General features: G+C 56.0%; 8 protein-coding genes across 8 annotated transcripts; 3 read left to right on the top strand and 5 right to left on the bottom strand.

The window, feature by feature from the left end:
• Positions 1 to 907: 907 nt before the first annotated feature.
• CCOS01_10956 (metallophosphoesterase domain-containing protein) lies at positions 908 to 2,140 on the top strand (the record flags this gene model as incomplete). Its single annotated transcript, XM_060459109.1, has 1 exon — positions 908 to 2,140. The coding sequence occupies one exon, from the start codon at positions 908 to 910 to the stop codon at positions 2,138 to 2,140; it is 1,233 nt and encodes a 410-aa protein (XP_060310911.1).
• A 1,068-nt stretch (positions 2,141 to 3,208) lies between these two features.
• On the bottom strand, positions 3,209 to 4,229 carry CCOS01_10955 (SNARE domain-containing protein; the record flags this gene model as incomplete). The annotated part of the gene is made up of 2 exons (XM_060459108.1): positions 3,209 to 3,872; positions 4,033 to 4,229. 2 exons carry the CDS (start codon positions 4,227 to 4,229, stop codon positions 3,209 to 3,211), a joined length of 861 nt encoding a protein of 286 aa, XP_060310910.1.
• Positions 4,230 to 4,854: 625 nt separating this feature from the next.
• CCOS01_10954 (WD repeat domain-containing protein) lies at positions 4,855 to 6,760 on the bottom strand (the record flags this gene model as incomplete). Its single annotated transcript, XM_060459107.1, has 4 exons — positions 4,855 to 5,559; positions 5,725 to 5,909; positions 6,042 to 6,326; positions 6,385 to 6,760. The coding sequence occupies 4 exons, from the start codon at positions 6,758 to 6,760 to the stop codon at positions 4,855 to 4,857; spliced, it is 1,551 nt and encodes a 516-aa protein (XP_060310909.1).
• Positions 6,761 to 7,742: 982 nt separating this feature from the next.
• On the top strand, positions 7,743 to 9,213 carry CCOS01_10953 (geranylgeranyl transferase type-2 subunit alpha; the record flags this gene model as incomplete). Its single annotated transcript, XM_060459106.1, has 3 exons — positions 7,743 to 7,751; positions 7,901 to 8,762; positions 8,834 to 9,213. 3 exons carry the CDS (start codon positions 7,743 to 7,745, stop codon positions 9,211 to 9,213), a joined length of 1,251 nt encoding a protein of 416 aa, XP_060310908.1.
• Positions 9,214 to 9,402: 189 nt separating this feature from the next.
• On the bottom strand, positions 9,403 to 11,036 carry CCOS01_10952 (histidine acid phosphatase; the record flags this gene model as incomplete). Its single annotated transcript, XM_060459105.1, has 2 exons — positions 9,403 to 10,647; positions 10,731 to 11,036. 2 exons carry the CDS (start codon positions 11,034 to 11,036, stop codon positions 9,403 to 9,405), a joined length of 1,551 nt encoding a protein of 516 aa, XP_060310907.1.
• A 2,476-nt stretch (positions 11,037 to 13,512) lies between these two features.
• On the top strand, positions 13,513 to 14,814 carry CCOS01_10951 (uncharacterized protein; the record flags this gene model as incomplete). Its single annotated transcript, XM_060459104.1, has 1 exon — positions 13,513 to 14,814. The coding sequence occupies one exon, from the start codon at positions 13,513 to 13,515 to the stop codon at positions 14,812 to 14,814; it is 1,302 nt and encodes a 433-aa protein (XP_060310906.1).
• Positions 14,815 to 15,678: 864 nt separating this feature from the next.
• Positions 15,679 to 17,245, bottom strand: CCOS01_10950 (uncharacterized protein; the record flags this gene model as incomplete). The annotated part of the gene is made up of 2 exons (XM_060459103.1): positions 15,679 to 16,520; positions 16,819 to 17,245. The coding sequence occupies 2 exons, from the start codon at positions 17,243 to 17,245 to the stop codon at positions 15,679 to 15,681; spliced, it is 1,269 nt and encodes a 422-aa protein (XP_060310905.1).
• Positions 17,246 to 17,871: 626 nt separating this feature from the next.
• Positions 17,872 to 18,297, bottom strand: CCOS01_10949 (uncharacterized protein; the record flags this gene model as incomplete). The annotated part of the gene is made up of 1 exon (XM_060459102.1): positions 17,872 to 18,297. A coding segment is annotated over one exon (426 nt), but the record flags the coding sequence as incomplete, so codon positions are not given.
• Positions 18,298 to 18,671: the final 374 nt, after the last annotated feature.

Raw genomic sequence — 18,671 nt, 5'->3', positions numbered from 1 at the left:
TGTTTGAATCACTCGGGCTTATCCAGGCCAGGGTGAGGTATTTGGTAACTGCGATTAATGCGATATGAACCGCCTTCTTTTTACCATGACGGCCTTTGGAATCTGTTTTTGTTCAAAGCATAGTAGAGCACGCTCATGTGTAGTGATCCACCGTTTCTATCAACTATCTTTCCCAGTCTGAGGGGTTCCACTCAAACTAGCAACTCTGTATTGATTTCCCATGGAGCAGCGAAAGATGAGAGGACCCTTTTGGGGTAAAAAGTGAGGTTCTCGTCAAGGTGTTCAAAATTGTGTTGATCAGATGGTCGGCATGTTTGAGCAAAGAATGCCAAGCAGTCCATCTGTTCACCCAAAAGCGCGTTACGATTTTTACGGTGTCGTCGCAAATGGCGTTGCCAGGTCTCGTCAGAAAGTTGACCCACGTTACGGGGGAAGAAAACACACAGATCTGGTGATTTTGTCACAATCATGTCATTTCCATTGGAGGGGCAATCACGCGGGGGCTTTCTGAGTGGTGCAAGAAGAACTCTCTCACCACCTTGCAAGACTCATCGGAGATGGCTTGAGGTTTTCTCGCTTATGAGGGAACTTACCCGCCCTCCGTGATTGTGTTTGGTTTTCTTTCTTGTCGTTTGTCAGAGTGACTATACAGACTCGCAGGTTTTGGTCCGCGATTTTTGCGTCACATCATTTTTCGCTGGAGAGATATATAACGATTTCGTCCGTCTCACCTCATCAGGGGCAAAGCAGCGTTGAAGACACCTGGCGACTTACACGAATCAGGCACCATTCTTCGAAAAAGTGCTATCAGAGGGCTTACGGTTGAAGAAAAACTCAGGATACATGGCATCTTACATCACTCAAAACAGCACAGGGGCAAAAGAGTGAGCGAAAGAGATAGACGAACATGCCAATCTTCCGCTCCTCATCCGGCCTGGACGCCATCCTCAACCGCCCAGAAGACGACGGAATAGCAACCCATCTCCTCTCCAGCCCCCTCTCGACAGTCGCGAGATACCTCTACGACTTTTTCCCCGTTTCGCACCCCGTGATGTACGGCAGCGGCAGCGGCAACGACAAAAACGACGACGCTGTGACCGTGGTCTGCGTCTCGGACACGCACAACACCAAACCGCGCCTGCCGCCGGGCGACATCCTCGTGCACGCGGGCGACCTCACGGCCTCGGGCACGAGGAGGGAGCTGCGGGAGGCGCTGGGGTGGATTCGGGCGCAGCCTCACCGGTTCAAGGTTATCGTGGCGGGGAATCACGATTTGTGTCTGGATAAGGGGTATGGCAAGGGGATCAAGCTTGGCGGACGGTCACGAGACGACGAGGGGAGCTCGATATCACGCAGAGATGGTGAAGACGACGACGACGACGACGACGACGACGACGGATCACCTCTGGGCTGGGGCGACATCATCTACCTAAACCGCACAGCAACGACACTCACGATACCCCCGCGCCGTCTCAACGACGGGGACAGGACGTACGCTGACCGCGAGATTCGCGTCTACGGTAGTCCGTATACGTCGCGGCACGGCAACTGGGCCTTTCAGTACCCGCGCTCCGGCGGCGCTGCCCCCTATTGCTCCTCCTCCTCCTCCTCTTCCTTGCGCATGACAGACGTCGACAACGCCACTTCCGACCCCTGGCGCGGCACGATCCCTCCCGGGACAGACATCCTCGTCACCCACGCGCCGCCAAAGGGCCACATGGACGACCCGCGCGGCCACTGGGGGTGCGAACTGCTCCTGGCCGAAGTCTGGCGGGCGCGGCCGCGTCTGCACGTCTTTGGGCACGTGCACTGCGGTCGCGGGCGGGAGGCGGTCGCGTTTGACGGGTTGCAGGCGGCGTATGAGGAGGTTGTCTTGTTGGAGGCCGAGGCTTTTGCCGTGGTTGCTAGCGGTGGTGGTGGTGGTGGTGTTGGAGTTAACATCGGTCGTCGTGTAGGCAATGTGGTGACGGCGTGGTTCAGGGCCTTGCTTGCTCTGGGTTGGTGTTTCCTGGTCTGGGGATGGGTGCTGTGGTGGCATGGGGGACGGAGGGGTACGGGGAGGACTGTGTTTGTGAATGCTGCTGCTGTCGGGGGCGTTCGGGATCGTTTGGTGCGGGAGGCTATTGTTGTGAGGATATAGAAGTTGTGTGTAAGTGTGTGTGAGAGAAAAGTTGAGCTAGACTTTTTTGTTCGAAAACGGGCGAAGGCGGGGGTTTGTTTTACTAGCTAAGAGTTTATTAAAGTTAACGTTGTCTAAGACCCGACGAGGCTTGTCATCTGTTAGTCTCGTCAAATATAGTTCTCAGTCGAACGTCGATTATGGAAGCAATTATATGTTGAATATGTGCAGAACGACATGGCGTCGGGGCCAAGACTGGCATATTGTAACAGAGTGAGGCTAGGCCTTGTAGAGTGAAGCCATCACAGCAGTACCGCCTGAACTCCCGCGTCATCATCAAAGTAACGAAATCAAATATTCCTCCTGTAATATAAACCCAAAAAGAATGCTGATATCACTATCGCGAGATTGGGATCATTCTCAAAAGCCAAAAAGAGAAAGAGGTCCATCCAGGATTCGAACCTGGGCCTACGGAAGGTTCTGAGAATCAGAATCCGACGTCCTAACCAACTAGACTAATAGACCGACGATGAAGCTATTTTGGTGACTTCGAGGTTTAGTGGGCCGAAGTGCATATATGAAGGCTCAACGACGGCAAAATGAAGATGAAACTCTTTCAAGCGCGAACATGCATTATCAAATGCATACCTGTTGCAGGAGCGCATTAACGTTCATCGTGATTAATTACCGAAATGTGGATCAACCATTCAGTTCCGTTGGCCCTTCTCCTTCTACTTCACCTGGGGCCGCGTAGGCTTTCTTCGCGAATCCCGTCGAAATACATGTCCGAGAGATATCTAAAGAATGATTGCTATAATAGACGAAGAGATTGACTCTGATTGAAAGAAATACTCCTAAAACGCCAAACCATGCTATGCGCCTTATACTCGAAAGACTTTAAACAAGTACCTATATGTCTCCCGCGCCTGTCTCTCTGACGAGGACGGGTCCCGAACCAAAGAGGGAAACCCCAACGAAACAGACAAAAATCAAAGAGAGGTTGCCCGTCCATGACTATGACCCATCCGCTGCCGCTGCCGCTGCCGCTTCTCTCTTCCCCATCCTTTCATCCTTTCATACCCTCGCTCATCATTTCAGAATTGCAATCAGCAAAACCAGAATGATGATGAGCACGACAATCGTCATCATCTGCTTATTCTCCCCAGCGTCCCGCGCGACCTTCCCCAGCGACCGGCGCGCCCGGTCGAGCCGGCCCTGGTGCCGGTCCACGACCTCGTCCACCTCGTCCAGCATGGCGACGTGCGAGTCGAGCTCGTCGCCAATCTGCATGCTCAGCTCCCTCTGCCGCCCGATGGACTCGCCCAGCCGGTCCAGGTGGTCGTCCTGGTCGCGCATGATTTGCGAGTGGTACGCGTGGATCTGCTGGTTGTCCATGCCCTCGGCCTGGTCGCGGTAGCCCGCCGTGTCGGCCGGGTCGTCGCGGTACCGGCCGGGGCCGAAGAGTGCTGCGGCGGCGGCGTCTTCTTCGGCTGCTGCTGCGGCGCCGGGGGAATCGGTGAAGCGGACGGTCTTGCTGTTGTTTGCGGCGGCGGCACCGCCGGGGAGGCCCCGAAGGGAGCCCTTGAGGGGTTTCGTGGACTGGGCGGCGTCAAAGTCGGCGGCGAGGGAGGGGTCGTTTGGCGAGGTTGTGGTGGAGGAGGTGGAGGGGTTCGAGAACCCGTGGAATTGGGAGGTCAGGTCTGAGAATTGCTTCTGCAGCGCGGGGAGGGAGTCGGTGATGTTCAGGGCGGCGCTGCGGGAAGTAGCGTCCAGATTAGCATACCGTATAACGCACAGAAAATGGGCCACGATGCTCTCGCGCAGAATTCGGAGAAAATTCCGGCATGAACGTCGGTTCTGGAGGATTCCGTCGTATAGGTAAGGGGACAGGGCCAAAGGAGGAGGAAGCTCACCTCTCATCGCCGGTACCCTGCAGGCGCTTGGCCTCGGCGTCTAATGCTTCCAGGCCATCTTTGAATTGGTCGAGCGAGCGAGAGATGTGTCCGTCCTGGGTGTCGGCGTCGAGGTTGAGCGACAGGGCGCGCTGGCGCTCCAGGAGGGAGAGCTTGACGTGGTCGGCGAGCAGGTAAAGCTGGTTCAGGGTGGACATGTTCTTGGTCTGTTGTGTAGTTGCGAATGTCTCTGTGGGAATAGATTTTGGAGTTTATTTCCCGTGAGGTGTATGTGTGTGTTACGATTGCCGACCGATGCTCGTAGTGGATGGCAGAGTTCACAAGCAGGAGATTTAGATTGGAAGGGATGACGATGGGTGCAAACGTTGTTCCTGAATGGTCCGGAGTGGTTGCGGATTTGGGGGAGGTTTTGGAGGTGTTCATGCGCTGGGGAACGGGGGGGATGGACGGAGACGGGGGGTGTGAGACAAGCGCTCAGGACGTCAGGTCGTCCGCAACAAGGACTGTGAGTTACGTTTCTGTGTAGGCGGCGCCGCAGTGACAGGGGTCGTTGAGTCGGTATGCTTTCAAGGGTGCCTGGGGTATTAGCGCCTCCGGTGGTTCGGGGTCACCTAACTAGCTGAGTAAATGGGGGCCTAGAACTGCAGTGCTTTGCGTGTTGTCCACGTCGACCTTCCAGGTTGATGATGCATGCACTCCATCTTTGTATGTAACTAGGGCTTTAGTAGTGTGTCAACGGGACGAATACTTCATGTGACACGACTTGAAATTACTTGTAAACTTGATGATTCCTTGAAGCAAGCAGCTATCTCCTCTCGCGATTTATCGAATGACGTCTCCATCCTTATCGATCCCACCAAGTGCCTCGAGAATGTCACTACCGCCCAACATCCCAACGGCGCCTCCGGTAGTCGATTTTGGCTTGTCCTGCCAGACTTCATGAAACTTGAGAGTCTCGTCGCTCGATGCCACGACAATAGTTCCTTCTTTTGCCGTACGACTTCCCTTGAGTGCATCTGATGGTCCTCCTGGGTACGGAATGGCGTATAAGGCCCGTGGGCCACCCGCCCAAGCAATAGCTCCGACTTGCCGACAAGACGGCCAGCTGAAGACAATGAGACGATATGGATGCTCGGTTTGCGCATAGCCATGGCTGTAGCCAAACGTAGCTGCTATTTCCCGCCGTGTCGTAGACCAGATCAATGAGGTGACCTGCGCACCGACATCGATGGTGGCCAGTGGTGTGCTAGACGTCGTGTGGAAGAAGTGGATGCACTTGTCACCCAAGCCGCCGCCAGTGGCAACGAGCTCGTTCTGCCAGGGGCAGAATGCGATTGCCTTTATTGCAGCCTCATGTCGCCAACAGTGCGTTTCCATTCCTCTTTTGAACACTCGCAAGTCCTCTGTAGGCGCTTGTATCGTTCTAGGGATGCCTCCAATAACACCAGCCTCGATTGTTGTACTTATCCGAGTGACGTCGAACATGGTCTCCACGCCAGGGCCCGATCCATTGCCGCTCGTTTCATACTATTTTGGTCGAGAGTACATGTTATCTCTTCCTGGCAGGCTCCAATCACTTTTTGACCGGCGGCTTTTACGGGTCTGAGTCGTGGATGAGTTGTGGTCCCTGTGCTGTTTGTCCAATCGTTGTATCTCAAAGTAGCAGGCCGTGTTGTCGTTGCTCCCGGAAACAAAGTCTTGACCATCGGGAGACCAGACTAGTGCACAAATCTGCGAGGTATGCGCTGCAATCTTGGCAACGGGCGTCACTTTACCAAACCAAGTGTCACGGGATACCTCCCACAAGCTGGGCCACTCAACGATATAGTGCAGGATGTTTCCTCGACCATCGCCAACCAGAAGGTCCTCTGTTGGCACTGTAGCACTCGAGATGAAGGGGTTTTGGGATGGTCTTTTCGTCACTGATGGCCGCTAGCTGACACACTCGATCGGAAACGGGTGGTGAAACCAAAACCGCGGAAGCATTTCGTCAATGAACGACAGAAGACCAAAGTAACCGTCCTTGCGTGCATAGGCCAGAATAGCCTTGTTTCCCTCGGTTGAGGAAAATGACAGAGATGTCAGGCTCGTATGTCGCTGGTGAGGAGTGCGGTAGACAGGCTGGGGATCATGCCATTCCGACCATCGGTAGACGGTGTTTCCCAGAGCCACAGCTAAGCATCGGCAGGTAGAAGAGTAGGCCAAGGGCGAGCGGTAGTAGTCATCCTCGAGGCCCGGCGCTTGGAGGACTTTGTACGGCGCCGCTGGCAGGCTGCGTTGTAATTTGGTTGAGTCTAACAAGGAGTGTAAGCTTAATGAAGCACATATGGTCGTCAGAAAACCGCAACTTACCCGTGGAAGATGCGATTGCCTGGGTTGTATACTCTGTCCTCAGTGCTCGGGCCGGCCGAACCCTGAAATCGAGGATCTTGGCAGCCTTATCGATCTCCAAGGCTTCAGCCAATCTCTCTTCGTGTCGTTGGTGTTCCTCCTCTTCCTTCGGCCGTGGCCCAAAGAAATTTGTTCTAATTCGTCTACAGGGAGTAGACGAGGCCGGAGAGGGGCGCTTGTAAGAAGTTGGGGACAAGACCGACGGTCCAACGACGGAGAGGGGAGCGGGGAGGGGACGGCAGGCAGGCGGTGTAGTAGGCCGTGGCTGATGGTCTTGCTTCATGCGGATCTTTTCAGAGAGGGGAGTTCCGTCTCGTCGAGGGATGTAGCGATGCATGTCCTAGGGAGAGATGATTTCTTAGGGGGGCGGATGGTGAAGAGAAAGAAGAAGAAGAGCAAGGGAAAGGAGGCCAAGTAGATCGGTGTGTCATTGTATAGACGTCAGTAGCTAGTGTCGTCACAGGAAGCTGTGCAGGTCAGCTCGGTCAGTTCTTTCTCAGGTGCGATGGTTTTAAGCTCTGGCCAAAGCTGATCGAATCGATTCAGATCATGGCTAGCTCAGTCTTGTGCGACAGCTGAATAACGTGGTAGCGGAACAGAAAGTGTGGACTAGGGCAACAACTAGGAGCATGGGGGAGTGTTGAACAACAAGATGGAAGAAAAATGGTGAAAGCCTGATTTTATCCCGTAGTCTGAAAGCAATAGGAGGGGTGATGCTGTTGATTTCCCGTCTGGATAACCAACCAAGAACACGACCTCGACTTCCAGGCCGGGTGGTAAGGTTCAGCCTTTTCATTTTCGAGACGCCCTTCATCTCTATTACCCAGGCCATACAAAAAAAAATGCATTCAGGCCTGACTTGGCACTCGCCCTTGAATAAGGTACCTAGTCCGTGATCAGCTTTGTTACAGTGATGAGGCAACAAGTGGAGGTGTAAGACAACTGCTCGAGGAAAGTGGTAATAAGGTACCTTACCGTAAGGTATCTAAGATAGGTAACCTACCTAGGCAGGTAGCACGTGGGGAAGTACGTACGACGGTGCTCGGGGTCTTCTTCACCGGGAGCTCGGGCCACTGGCTAAATTGACGTACTTTGAGGGACGTGACGGGGCAGTGGGGAATCCCTGCTCTAGCGCGCGCCGCCCGCGCTGCCGCAAGTTCCCGTATCAGCTTCATGCCACCCAGAGCTCGCAGCGCCTTCAACCCCCCGGCCCCCAAACTTGACCTTGAGCAGACTGTAATTTCTCTCCGTCCTCCCTGATCGACCTTCCCTTTTCCTGTCAGATCATCCCGCTCTCATAGAGCACCCCTCAGATCCCCATGGAAAGCGTAAGTATCACCACCTCCCAACCCAGCGTCCCTCTATTCATCAAACAACATCTCCATCCCATCTCCAAACACCCCATAACCGCCAAGACCATCTACACACGCCCCATTCCCTCCCATATTCACAAAGCTCACCATCCAAAAACGAACAGCACGGCATAGCCCGCACAGCCCGGAAACCACGAACCGAAGCCCAGCTCCAGGCCGACCTCGCAAAGATCGCCAACCTCCGCGCCCTCGAAGACGCCCTCCTCCGCGCCTCGCCGCGGCCCGCCGACCCGGCCGACCCGGCCACCCTCGCCCTGACCACGAAGCTCCTGCGCCTGAACCCGGAGCACTACACGGCATGGAACGTCCGCAGGCGCTGCCTAACCTGTGGATCATTATCAAGACCCTCGCCTGGGCCGTCGCCGTCGGCGCCGCCCGCGAGTTCGTCAGCAGCATGCACTCCGCCTCCGTCCTCCGCCGCTGCGTCGCCCTCTTCCTCGACCGTGATCCCGCCAGGCCACGCGTCCCCACCGGTCCCAGGGAGTGGGAAGAGTGGTACAACAGCTGATGAGCAGCTGCCGCCGCCGCCGCCGGTCAACGACGAAAAGGTGGTCGACACCCTCAAGAACGAGCTCATGTTCACGATCCCCCTCCTTCTGGAGTTCCCAAAGAGCTACTGGATCTGGAAATACCGCTCCTGGCTCCTCCAGCAGGCTATCGATATACTACCCAAACCCATCGCCCGTCGCATATGGGAGGAGGAGCTCGGCCTGGTCTCCAAGATGCTGACCAAGGACCGCCGCAATTTCCACGCCTGGGGCTACCGGCGCAAAGTCGTCGCCACCCTCGAAAGCGCGGCGCTCGACGGCACGAGCCTGGTCGAGGCCGAGTTCGCGTACACGACAAAGATGATCAACACGGACCTGTCCAACTTCTCGGCGTGGCATAACCGCTCCAACCTGATACCCCGCCTGCTAGAGGAGCGCGGCGCCGACGACGCGGCGCGGCAAAAGTTTCTGGAAGACGGTAAGGATGACCCTATACACATACATACTCTCATGGAGTTTACGAGTGAGAAGTCGGCTAACGAAGAGCAGAACTCGATCTCGTCCGTGAAGCACTAAACGTGGGCCCAGAAGACCAGTCTCTCTGGTTCTACCACCATTTCCTTGTCCAGAACATGACCGAGCCAGATGGCCGGCTCAAGATCGCGCCGAGTCTGTCAAGTACGGAAAAGGCATCCTACGTGAGGCGTGAGATTGAAGATATCAAGGACCTTTTGGAAGACTACGATGACATTACGTGGATATACAAGGCGCTGCTGGACTACATGAGGGCGCTGCCGCGTATTGAAGGAAGAGAGCTCAACGAAGAAGAGACGGAAGAATTACAAACGTGGATGACCAAAGTGCGCCAGCTGGATCCTATGCGTAATGGGCGTTGGACGGACTTCGAGAAGGAGTGTAGTCTACTCTAGCCTCTCAAAGAGAAAATACTATGTTCAAACCTTGAGTGATCCAAAGCGAGCGGGGGCGCCACGAGGGGTAAGGTCGACTATCATTATGTATTAGGTACGGCGGCGAGCTAAGTATACACTGGGCGTTTCTACGTGCTGAGAAGGGGATGGCCACTTCCCGGCGAACCATATGAGCACCACACAGAACGCTCAAGACGCGCATTTGCCCTTGATCAGGCTGGCGTTCTCTCCTACCAACCCATCAAAGTACGACAGCAGCGTCTCGACGGGTACCATATCCATCAGGCCCAGTGCCGGATGGGACGACTTGAGGACCTGGCCGCCCCAGAGGACTCTGACGTACCAGCCACTCTCAACCGAGCCAGGCGTGGATGTGGATGTGGCCGCGGGAGGGCTCTTGGCGGCGCCGCCTTCGCCGCCGTCGTCCGCCCCGCGCTTCTTGTACAGCTCAAAGACGACCTCGGAGCCCATGCCGGGCCAGACCATGTGGTCGAGCTGCAGGATAGACAGCAGCCGCGAGACGGAGCCGTCGTGCGCGACGTTGTGGAAGTAGATTGTCTCGCTCGTGCCGTCGACGACGGCGCGCAGGTGGACGGCGAGCTCGGCGACCCAGACGCCCCACGCCGCGACGCTGGCGGCGAGGGAGTCGGGGCTGTCGCGGTAGAGCTGGGAGTACTCCCAGTGGCCCAGGCGGTAGGCGGCGTCGGCAAGGTCCTGCGTGACGCAGGTGGTGGAGTTGGCGCCGCCGACGAGCTTGCAGGGGAAGGGCTTGTCGTGGCACTGGCGGGCGGAGAGGTTGTCGTAGTAGTGGTCCAGCGAGGCGTGGAAGCCCTCGTCGTCGGCGGGGACGCCCGAGATGTCGTCGAGAACGGCGTAGAGGGGGCCGGCGGCGGCGAGGTGCTGGGCCCAGGCGGCGTTGGAGGCGGATTTTATGCGGTTGAAGAGGGCGTAGCCGGCGGGGCAGGGGTACTGCGGTTCGAGGGAGTCGACGCCGGCGGCCTGGATGTTGAGCTGGAGGGAGTCGGTGGCGGCCCACATGCCGTTGACGACCATGCCGGCGACCTGGCTGGTGATTTGGTTGTTGGTGACGCGGTACTTGATCTTGCGGTGCCACTCGGGCGAGTTGACGGTGTCATGGCCGGGGATGAAGCCTAGGAGATCGTGGTAGACGCCGTAGAGGTCGGCGCCGTGAACCCAGGAGTCGTCGAGGCCCTGGGCGGTGATCTGGGGAAACTGGCAGGTTCCTATCCAGCCCGCGGGGACGAAGGGATTGACGGGGGAGATGTAGACCTTCCAGTAGGTCTTTGCCGGCTTGTTGCTGCTGGCAAAGGGCTCGCCGTAATAGAAGAGTCCTTGGTCGTCGCAGTTCCACTGGTACGGCTCCACGGGGAAGGCGTTGGAGGCGTAGGGCGTGCGTTTGTGGTGGCGGTGAACCTCATGGACAAATCAGTGTTTGAGCAAGAGGAAGAGGAAATGGAAAAGGAAGCAGTAGAAAGGGGTTCGGTTCGTTTACTCACTAATTCCACGTACTTGAGCTCGTACTCATCCGACGGCTTCACATACTCCGTCTTGCGCACATGCGGCATGTTGCACCAGTTGTACTGCCCGTACCTGTCGTCGGGAGTCTCCGAGGTGTCATAAATGAAACCCCAGACACCCTTGTCGTTGATCACGGTGGTCAGATTATTGACCTCTGTGCGAGCGGGCGCGTACCAGCTCAGACCAACACCACCAGCTGCATTCACGACACCGCCGGCGCTGCTGCCGGTGCCGGTGCCGAAGACAGCAAGGCCGGCCAACAGAGTGGAAGCCTTGGGCGCCATGATATGGGGGAGGGCAAGTTGGACAAAGATGAGGAAACTAGCAACGATGAGGAGGGACTTTAGCCAGGCGGCCGGCGACCCGATGGGCCTTCTCGGGAAAAAAGTTGAGGAAGCCATCCATACTTATGGGTGGAATGCGGCAGGGGGCGGGGATGACCTCTGCTCTCTCCGAGCGAGGCTTGTAAAGACTCGAGAGAAAGCAAGCAACACGGGCTCTGCGTGTCTGTAACCCACGTGGCTCCGCAGAAGTGAGGTCCAGCTAGCACTCGAGTTGAAGGGTAATGAGCGGGTCGAGGCAAATGGGGGCCAAAGATGAGTGACTTTCCGCAGTCACATCGAAACCTCGCCGGGAGGTTGTTGGACAACTTGGAGGAAGGGTATGAGGTTGGTGTTGGAGAGATGGAATGGGGTGTGCTCCGCATACGAAGGAAGTACTCCGTATCTTTCGAAGTACCTTAAGGTACTTCGAAGGGTCGTGCACCACGTGTTCCACCGACTGGTCGCGAGCTCAACCAACGTTAGGTACCTTGCCTTAGCTACCGTGAACAACTGGGGTAAGTTAGGTAAGGCACCTACCTACCTAGGTAGGTACCGCGCGGTCAGAAGAATAGGTTGGCCGCTTTTCTCAGGCTTAACGGTTAGAAGAGCGGCCAACGACCGCTGCGTGGGTACTTCGTACAAAGCAAGCGCCTCTGTGCCTGCGGGACGGTACCTGAGCACGTGGTAAAGAACCTCTACCTGGAAAAAGACAGGGACTCGATCTTAGCTTGAATGATTGGACCCACACCAGCCGGGACCCGTTATCTCGGCGCCGGACCGGTAAGCCCAGCCCGGCGGAGTGGGTCATTCAGTGCCAACGGCACTTGACCTCATGCCGTGCTTCTCCCGCATACCTCCTTCCACCGCTGTCACATTGCACTCACCTGAAAGTACCTTAGATGAGTAGGATCATGTGTCTCCGCACACTTCTTCCTCGTTAGTATCACTGACGAATATCCCGGAAAAGATGCCGAAAATAACCATGTTTTGAATTTCAGATATCCTTCCCTCTGGTATAAACCATTTGCAACGCAATCTATCCTGTTTTCCCCGTCACACAGAGTTCATTTCTCAATCCTCAATTCATAAATCAGTCCGTAATAGTATCCAGCGGGGCCTTTTCTCGTGCCTCCGCAAGAAATCCAGCCAGTGGACCTTCAAAAGGCTCATCATCGTGCGGTCTGATGAACGTCACCTCAACCGCCTCCCCAAAACCCTTTCTCCACACATCGGCAGGAGTCGAATCGCTTGTAATTTCCATGTCGCGAAAAACAAGGAACATGAGTGCTGCGAGGTCTGTCATGATTACGCACTTTGTATGGGAAATGAGGGCATGTTACCGAAGCATATTGCATAGCGCGATGCGCAATATGATGCTCATAATGGAGGGAATTCTACCTGGTGTTTTATATGGCACTGTGTACACATTGCGAGAAACGAAATGAATTCGCCATGATCTTACAGGCCAAGTCTACATCCCAATCTAAGTCTGTCATTCAGCCCAAGCCTGTTGCAAGTTGTGACCCAAAGAGGGATATGAGCTATTGCATCAAAGCCCGCCGAAGAGTTGCCTTGTTATGTTCTCATAACTGACCTTTTGCAGAGTTGACTGGGTCTGAGGCTGCTGAAAGTCCGCTCATGGGAGATCTCATCTTCGAAGTATCCTAATTCGACGGTATTCAGTTCTACAGAACTCAATTACTGCAGCCGAATACCTTCATAATGCATGGAAGAGCTCTCGTCGCCGGGGGATTAACTTTTTAAACAAAGCCTTCAATTTTCCGCACCAAGGTGCCCAATGCGGTGGAAAAAATCATAGGGTACTTGCAACATTTTGAAAGGAGAGCCTCCGTTTGAAATTACAATAATCAAGCCGCTATGGAGAAAGAGATAGAAGCAAACCCACCTTCGTTACCTGTGTGAGGCGTCTTGTGTGGTTGAGTTTTGTTCGTCCTTGGTTGATTAATTCGGAGATGGGAACCTTTCTAGTCTCTTGTGCAACCTCTGTGGTGGCTTCCCGCAAGGTACATCTTCCTCAATCTGAAAAGCCGAGACACTTGGACTTGCAATATCCCCCCACTCTCGATTTCACTTTCAACCTCATTTCACTCTCACCCTCAATTTCACTCTCACTCTCACTCTCATTTGTCACACATCCGTTTGCTGCCGCCTTTTCAACGGAAAGCAAATTCTTCTCGCCACTCTAGACCTCTCAGGGAGGAGGCGGAAGAGGACAAGAAAAACAAGAGAAAGGGAGACGGGACTCTTACCCTACTTAGTTTTCTGGACTACCTGCTCGTCTTCTTTTTCCCTAAGGCTTTCTCTATTTCCACTCAATCTGACCACCTTCCTCCATTCTCAGTTTGCAGCCAGAGTCACCGATAGCATCCGCAAGAACAGTCTGATACACCACTCTCTCATCGGCTTCATTGGCAACATGTCTCGCGTTTATGCCGATTCCGACCATTATTGCCCAGGCAGCATCCTGAATCTCACCAAGTACAGACCAGTCCAGCCTCATGGCACCTCTCAGTATCTTCCAAACCCACCACCTGGCCCTGATCTTCGCCACTTCGACCCTCACCGATGTTTCCTGAAGGATGAGCATCTCGAACTTGAGGTGCTGGAACGCCTTTCACTGAACCCCGGACCTCAAGTCTTCCGTTGCAAGATCATTGCGTTGCCCTCGCCCGAGTGTATGAACAGCGACACCGACGTGGAGCTTCCCGTCCCACAGACTCAAGTAGTGGCCAAAGTCTTCGACCACAAGCTCTGGCCGAAATACAACGGCACGCCGATCAGCAACATTGAACTCGCTGACGGCGCACTCAGCCGAGAGAGCTGCCATTACCAGCATCTCTATCGGAAGAACTTGACCGGACCGCCGCACCTCACTGCGCAGTACTACGGTACTTGGGCGGTCAGGTTCGCCGTCGGCGAGACTCCCGAACGGCGCGTCCAGTACAAAACCGTGGCTCTCATCCTCATGGAGTACATTGACGGCTACTCCATTGAGGATCTCTGCAACCGAGATGAATACGGTAATCTCGTCCCGGACGATGAGTTGCCGTTGGAATTTCACCAATCCGACACGGGACGCCCAGTGCTTCTGGACATCAACCACGACACGCGGATGGAGGTTCTCAGGCAGCTCATCGACGGCAACGTCAGACACATGCACACGGGGGTTATGGATGGCTGTTATGAGCCTCGCCATGTCTACATCACGATGCGAGACGGAACTCGCGATCTCGACAAGCCTCGGACGGTTCTCTTCGATCTCAGTCGCGCACGCCTTTGGTCAACGACCAAATACGTGAAGCATGCCGCCGATGGCATTCACTGCTTGGAGCTCGTCCCGCACCCGATTCATCCCTACGAAGTCGCCAGCGCCGCCCCATTCGACGACTTTGCCGGATGGTTTCCTCAAGAGTGGTTCGAGGAGACCGTGGACGGAGATCCGAGCAAAGGAAAGTTTCGGGAATGGCTGCTCGAGGCTTTTGGCCCTTTGCAGGAGGGTCCAGACTACTCTACAGGCGCAACCGTGGACAAGGCCAAGGCCGAGAGGGACAGAGCGGAGGTCCTGAGCAAAATGAAGGCAGCGATGATCGATACGGGCGAAGCGTCAAACTCACACACGCACCACGATCAGTCGGCCTTGGAGGGCGAGCAGGCTCCTGATACGCACGAGAAACCGAAGCCCAACAACAAGAACAAGAAGGGCGGCAGGCGTGGTTGAAGCCTCTCTCTCTTTCCCTCTCTTTTCTCTCGATGTGTCTTCTCTCGCTCTCTTTCGCCGCATTGGAGCAGTCGACATTGGCTGTTTGTCAGCCGCGGCGGGTGTTTTGGGGATGCCCTCTCTCTGACTTGAGCCGGGAGGCACTCGCTCGTCTGTTTTTCTTTTTCTGTCGCTGGGAACACAAGGACACATTGGGGACACGGCATTCGGGATATCATGATGACACTGGGACTACGGGGATATGGGAACATTGGTGTGGGCAGTTTGGAGTTTTCTAGATCTCTTTTGTATGTGTGATTGGGTTTTCCCTTCGCGACTGGTCTGTCGACCTTGGAAATGGTCCCTCTTCTTTCCGATGGGGGCTATATCTCTACCGAGGGAGACACGACAGTTGTGATGGAAGTCTGCATCGGGGAGGGAGGAAACGTAAAAGACAAGGCATAGTAACAAAAGTCCATTTCAGAAATTGGTTCGCCGGGCCTTTTCATTGTGATGCTTCTCTCTGGGGGAATAGTCTTCTGTGATCACTTTCTCCTTGAGATAGAACGGATCGTGACATGCAAACAGATCCAAGCAAGCAACAGGCGAACGAACTGTCCCAGATCGTGTAACGAATTTTCGCCTAAATTCTACTTGACACGGCTCCATCAATCTCCTCCTCTCAGACTCTCAACCCATTCTAAACTCTCTTACCCCATTCCATTCTAGCATATAATCTATACGAGGCTCTACCAATGACTCTGAGACTCTACCCACCAAAAGCCAACAACTCTATCCCTCCCTCCATCATCATACAAACGTCCAGTAAAAACCCCCCAGCAGGAAAGAACAAAAACTCTCCTCTCACCTCACGTCTCGCCCTCCCTACGCCCTCCTTTCCCACGCAGCAACGACGGCACCCACAATCTCCCTCCCCTTGGTAATGGCAATCTCGTGCCCGCCCCCGAGGACAACGACCTCGACCGCGTCCTCTCCGAGCACTCTCTCCGCATCCCACACCGTCTCCCCGAGCACGACAATGTCATCGTCCTCACCGAGCAGGAAGAGCACCCGCCCCTTTCTCAGCCCGGGCTCCGACGACCATCCCCGACCACCACCATCACCACAGCTGCTCCGCCTCGCCTCCAACACCTCCGCCAGAACCCTCCACTCCTCGTCCCCGCGGTCATATATCGGCGCGTGCCGAATCGTCGACATGTAACTCGTCACGAACCCAGGGTGCCTCGCAAGCTGCCACCCAACCACCTCCCCAATCCGTCCTCCGCCCACGAGCCTGAGCTCATCCCACTCCTCCTTCTTCTCCTCCGCCTCGTCATCATCAACAGTCTCCTTCTCCGGCACATCACCGACCACCCCGCCCCCCACCTTAACAGGCCTCAACCTCCGCCCAACAACCCACCTCCTCACCCACTCCGGAATCCACCCCGCGTTATATAGCACGCGGCTCCGCCACCCGACGTGCGCTCCGCTGCGCACCAGCCCGCCCGGCGCGACGAGGCTGAGCGAGCGCACGAGGTGCGGGTGCGTGGAGGAAAAGGCGGCGGCGACGGCGCCGCCGAGGGAGTACCCCAGCAGGTGGAAGGCGTCGTTGCCGGTCCAGCCCGGCGAGGGGGAGGAGGCGAGCGCGAGGAGGATCTGCGTGGTGTAGAGGCGGGCGTCGTGGGGGAGGTCGAGGGGCGCGTCGGAGTAGCCGCGGCCGAAGAAGTCTGGCGGTGTTAGTTAGGGGATGGTCGTGAAGGGGGTGAGAAAGGGGGAGAGAGCGAGAGGGTGGGGGTTCTGTATAACGTGTGATGTGTGGTGTGTAATGTGTTCGATGAGTGAGATGAGTGGTTTGCTTCGAGAGTAAGACCCAAGCTGCCAAGATCATTCGAATACTGAACAACACGCTGAACAATGTTCTTCACTTCACATTCCGGATATCACGGCTCATAAGCACAATCACACATCCTCAATGACATATACCACCTCTCACAATCATCATCACCATCATAAAAAAAGACTCACCAAAAGTCATAACCCTCCACCCCCTCTCCACAAACTCCCCAGCAATACCCCCCAACGCAAGACAAGGCGTCCCGATACCATGCAGCAAAAGGACTCTCTCCTCCGCCGCCTCCGGCCCAAACTCGTACACCCGCAGGTTCCCGTACGCCGTCGTGACGTCCCGCGCGCCGGGGAACACGTCGGGCGGGTACGGCAACCGCTCGTCGCAGCCCGGGTCCCGCGTCGTCGTCCACTTCGGCGAGCGGGCCGTCTTGCGGCTGTCCCTCGCCGGACGCGGGGCCGGGAGGGCGGATGCGTAGGAGGGGGAGGCGGCAGTGGTGGTGGTGGTTCGGGAGACGAGGACGAGGAGGGTGGCGGCGGCCGCTGCTCCTAGGCCTAGACCGAGGCCTATTTGCGGGAGGTGCCTCTCCAGCAACCCGTCCCTCATTATGTATCTCTCTCCACCTGGGGGTCCTTTGGGGAGAGAGGTATTCAGAACTCTCAGGCCAATCACTTGCTGGTAAGGATGTTTGTGCGACCGTCCGGGCGGGCTGCGAGGCTTGCGGTGTACGCGGGAATGGATTGCGGTTGCGGTACAACAGGGTTGGGTCTTGGTTGCGGGAGAGATTTCACATGACGGATTGTATCCGCGGGTATGGGATTGCGGGTGCTGCGCCGGGGTGGGACGGAAGCCCCGTCACCACACGGAGACCGGGTAGAGGAGGCAACACTGTACGGTAGATACACACGTAACGCATGGGGAGAGGGATATGACAATCGCTCAAGTACCGTGAGTGTTCGGTTTCCTTGGTGGATTCCCGTCGTCACTTGATAGACTTTTGAAAACTATCGAGCCGAGAGCTTGATACTTTTCCCTAAAGAGAGAGGCATCGCATACGGATATTCCCTAGACTCATCGTCGGCGACGCCGCCAGGTTCCGCGCCCCTCCGAGAGGGGTGACGTCGCAGAGTAGCCAACTCTCTCCTTCGATCCCCCATGGGCACAGAATGGAGCCTTGGCCTTGGGGCGGATCCTCGACTGTTTCTGTTTAGTGGGAATCTGAACAATGCCATTCACTCGGGACCCGGAGACCCTGTCTTCACCCTCGACGTCTGCCGGGTAAGGTGACTGGGTGGGGTGAAGAACAGCGCATATAGCGGAAAGAATGAAGACTTCTTTCTCTGCCCTACAGCGGCAGCATGTTGTCTAGTCCCGACAGCGAACCACTTGAGTCCAAGACACCGCCGCGAGATGCTGCGTCTTGTTGCATCCGCGCCGGAGATGCATCGGATGGAAGCGGAGCGGGATTCGCTCGCCAGCAAAGCCCATCCTCGACCAAAGCAAGCAAGCAAGCAGGCCAGCCAGTCAGTCACCTCACGCTGCCGTCCATACCTGCTGATAGCCCTGAACCAGCAGACCGCCAAGCAAGCACTGTGCCGTTTGGCAGATTGCCCCACCACTATTGGCACCGCTGTGCTGGAGGTGGCATGGCATGGTATGGCATGGCTGCCATGCCATGCACCACCAGTTGAGTGCCGCCGGCATGCCAGATGCGTCGATTTAGCTCATCGACTGCTGTCCCGGCCCTGTCGCTGGCGACGCCGAACCGTTCGCATTCCTACGCCTCTGTTTTTGCTTTTTCGATGCTCTACCGTCGATGCAGGAAGCCCTATGTTTTGCAAGCCAGGTCGATAGTGTATCCGTAGATAATGGTGTCCATCGAGGTGGCTCAGCTGGTAGCTAGCCGTGTTTGCCTCGCCAACCCAAGGTGAGCTTCAGCTCCCAGCTATCGTCTTCGTACTTCTCCAACCCCCCAAAGGACAAAGGAGGGGGAGGGGAAGATGGGAACGGTGAGAGAGAGTGGCGGCAAGGT

This window comes from Colletotrichum costaricense (genome assembly GCF_030867565.1).
Source record: "Colletotrichum costaricense strain IMI 309622 chromosome Unknown Scaffold_11.1, whole genome shotgun sequence".
NCBI classification, from domain to species: Eukaryota; Fungi; Ascomycota; class Sordariomycetes; order Glomerellales; family Glomerellaceae; genus Colletotrichum; species Colletotrichum costaricense.
Note: the sequence above shows the minus strand (reverse complement) of the source record. Positions and strands in the feature narration are given on the sequence as shown.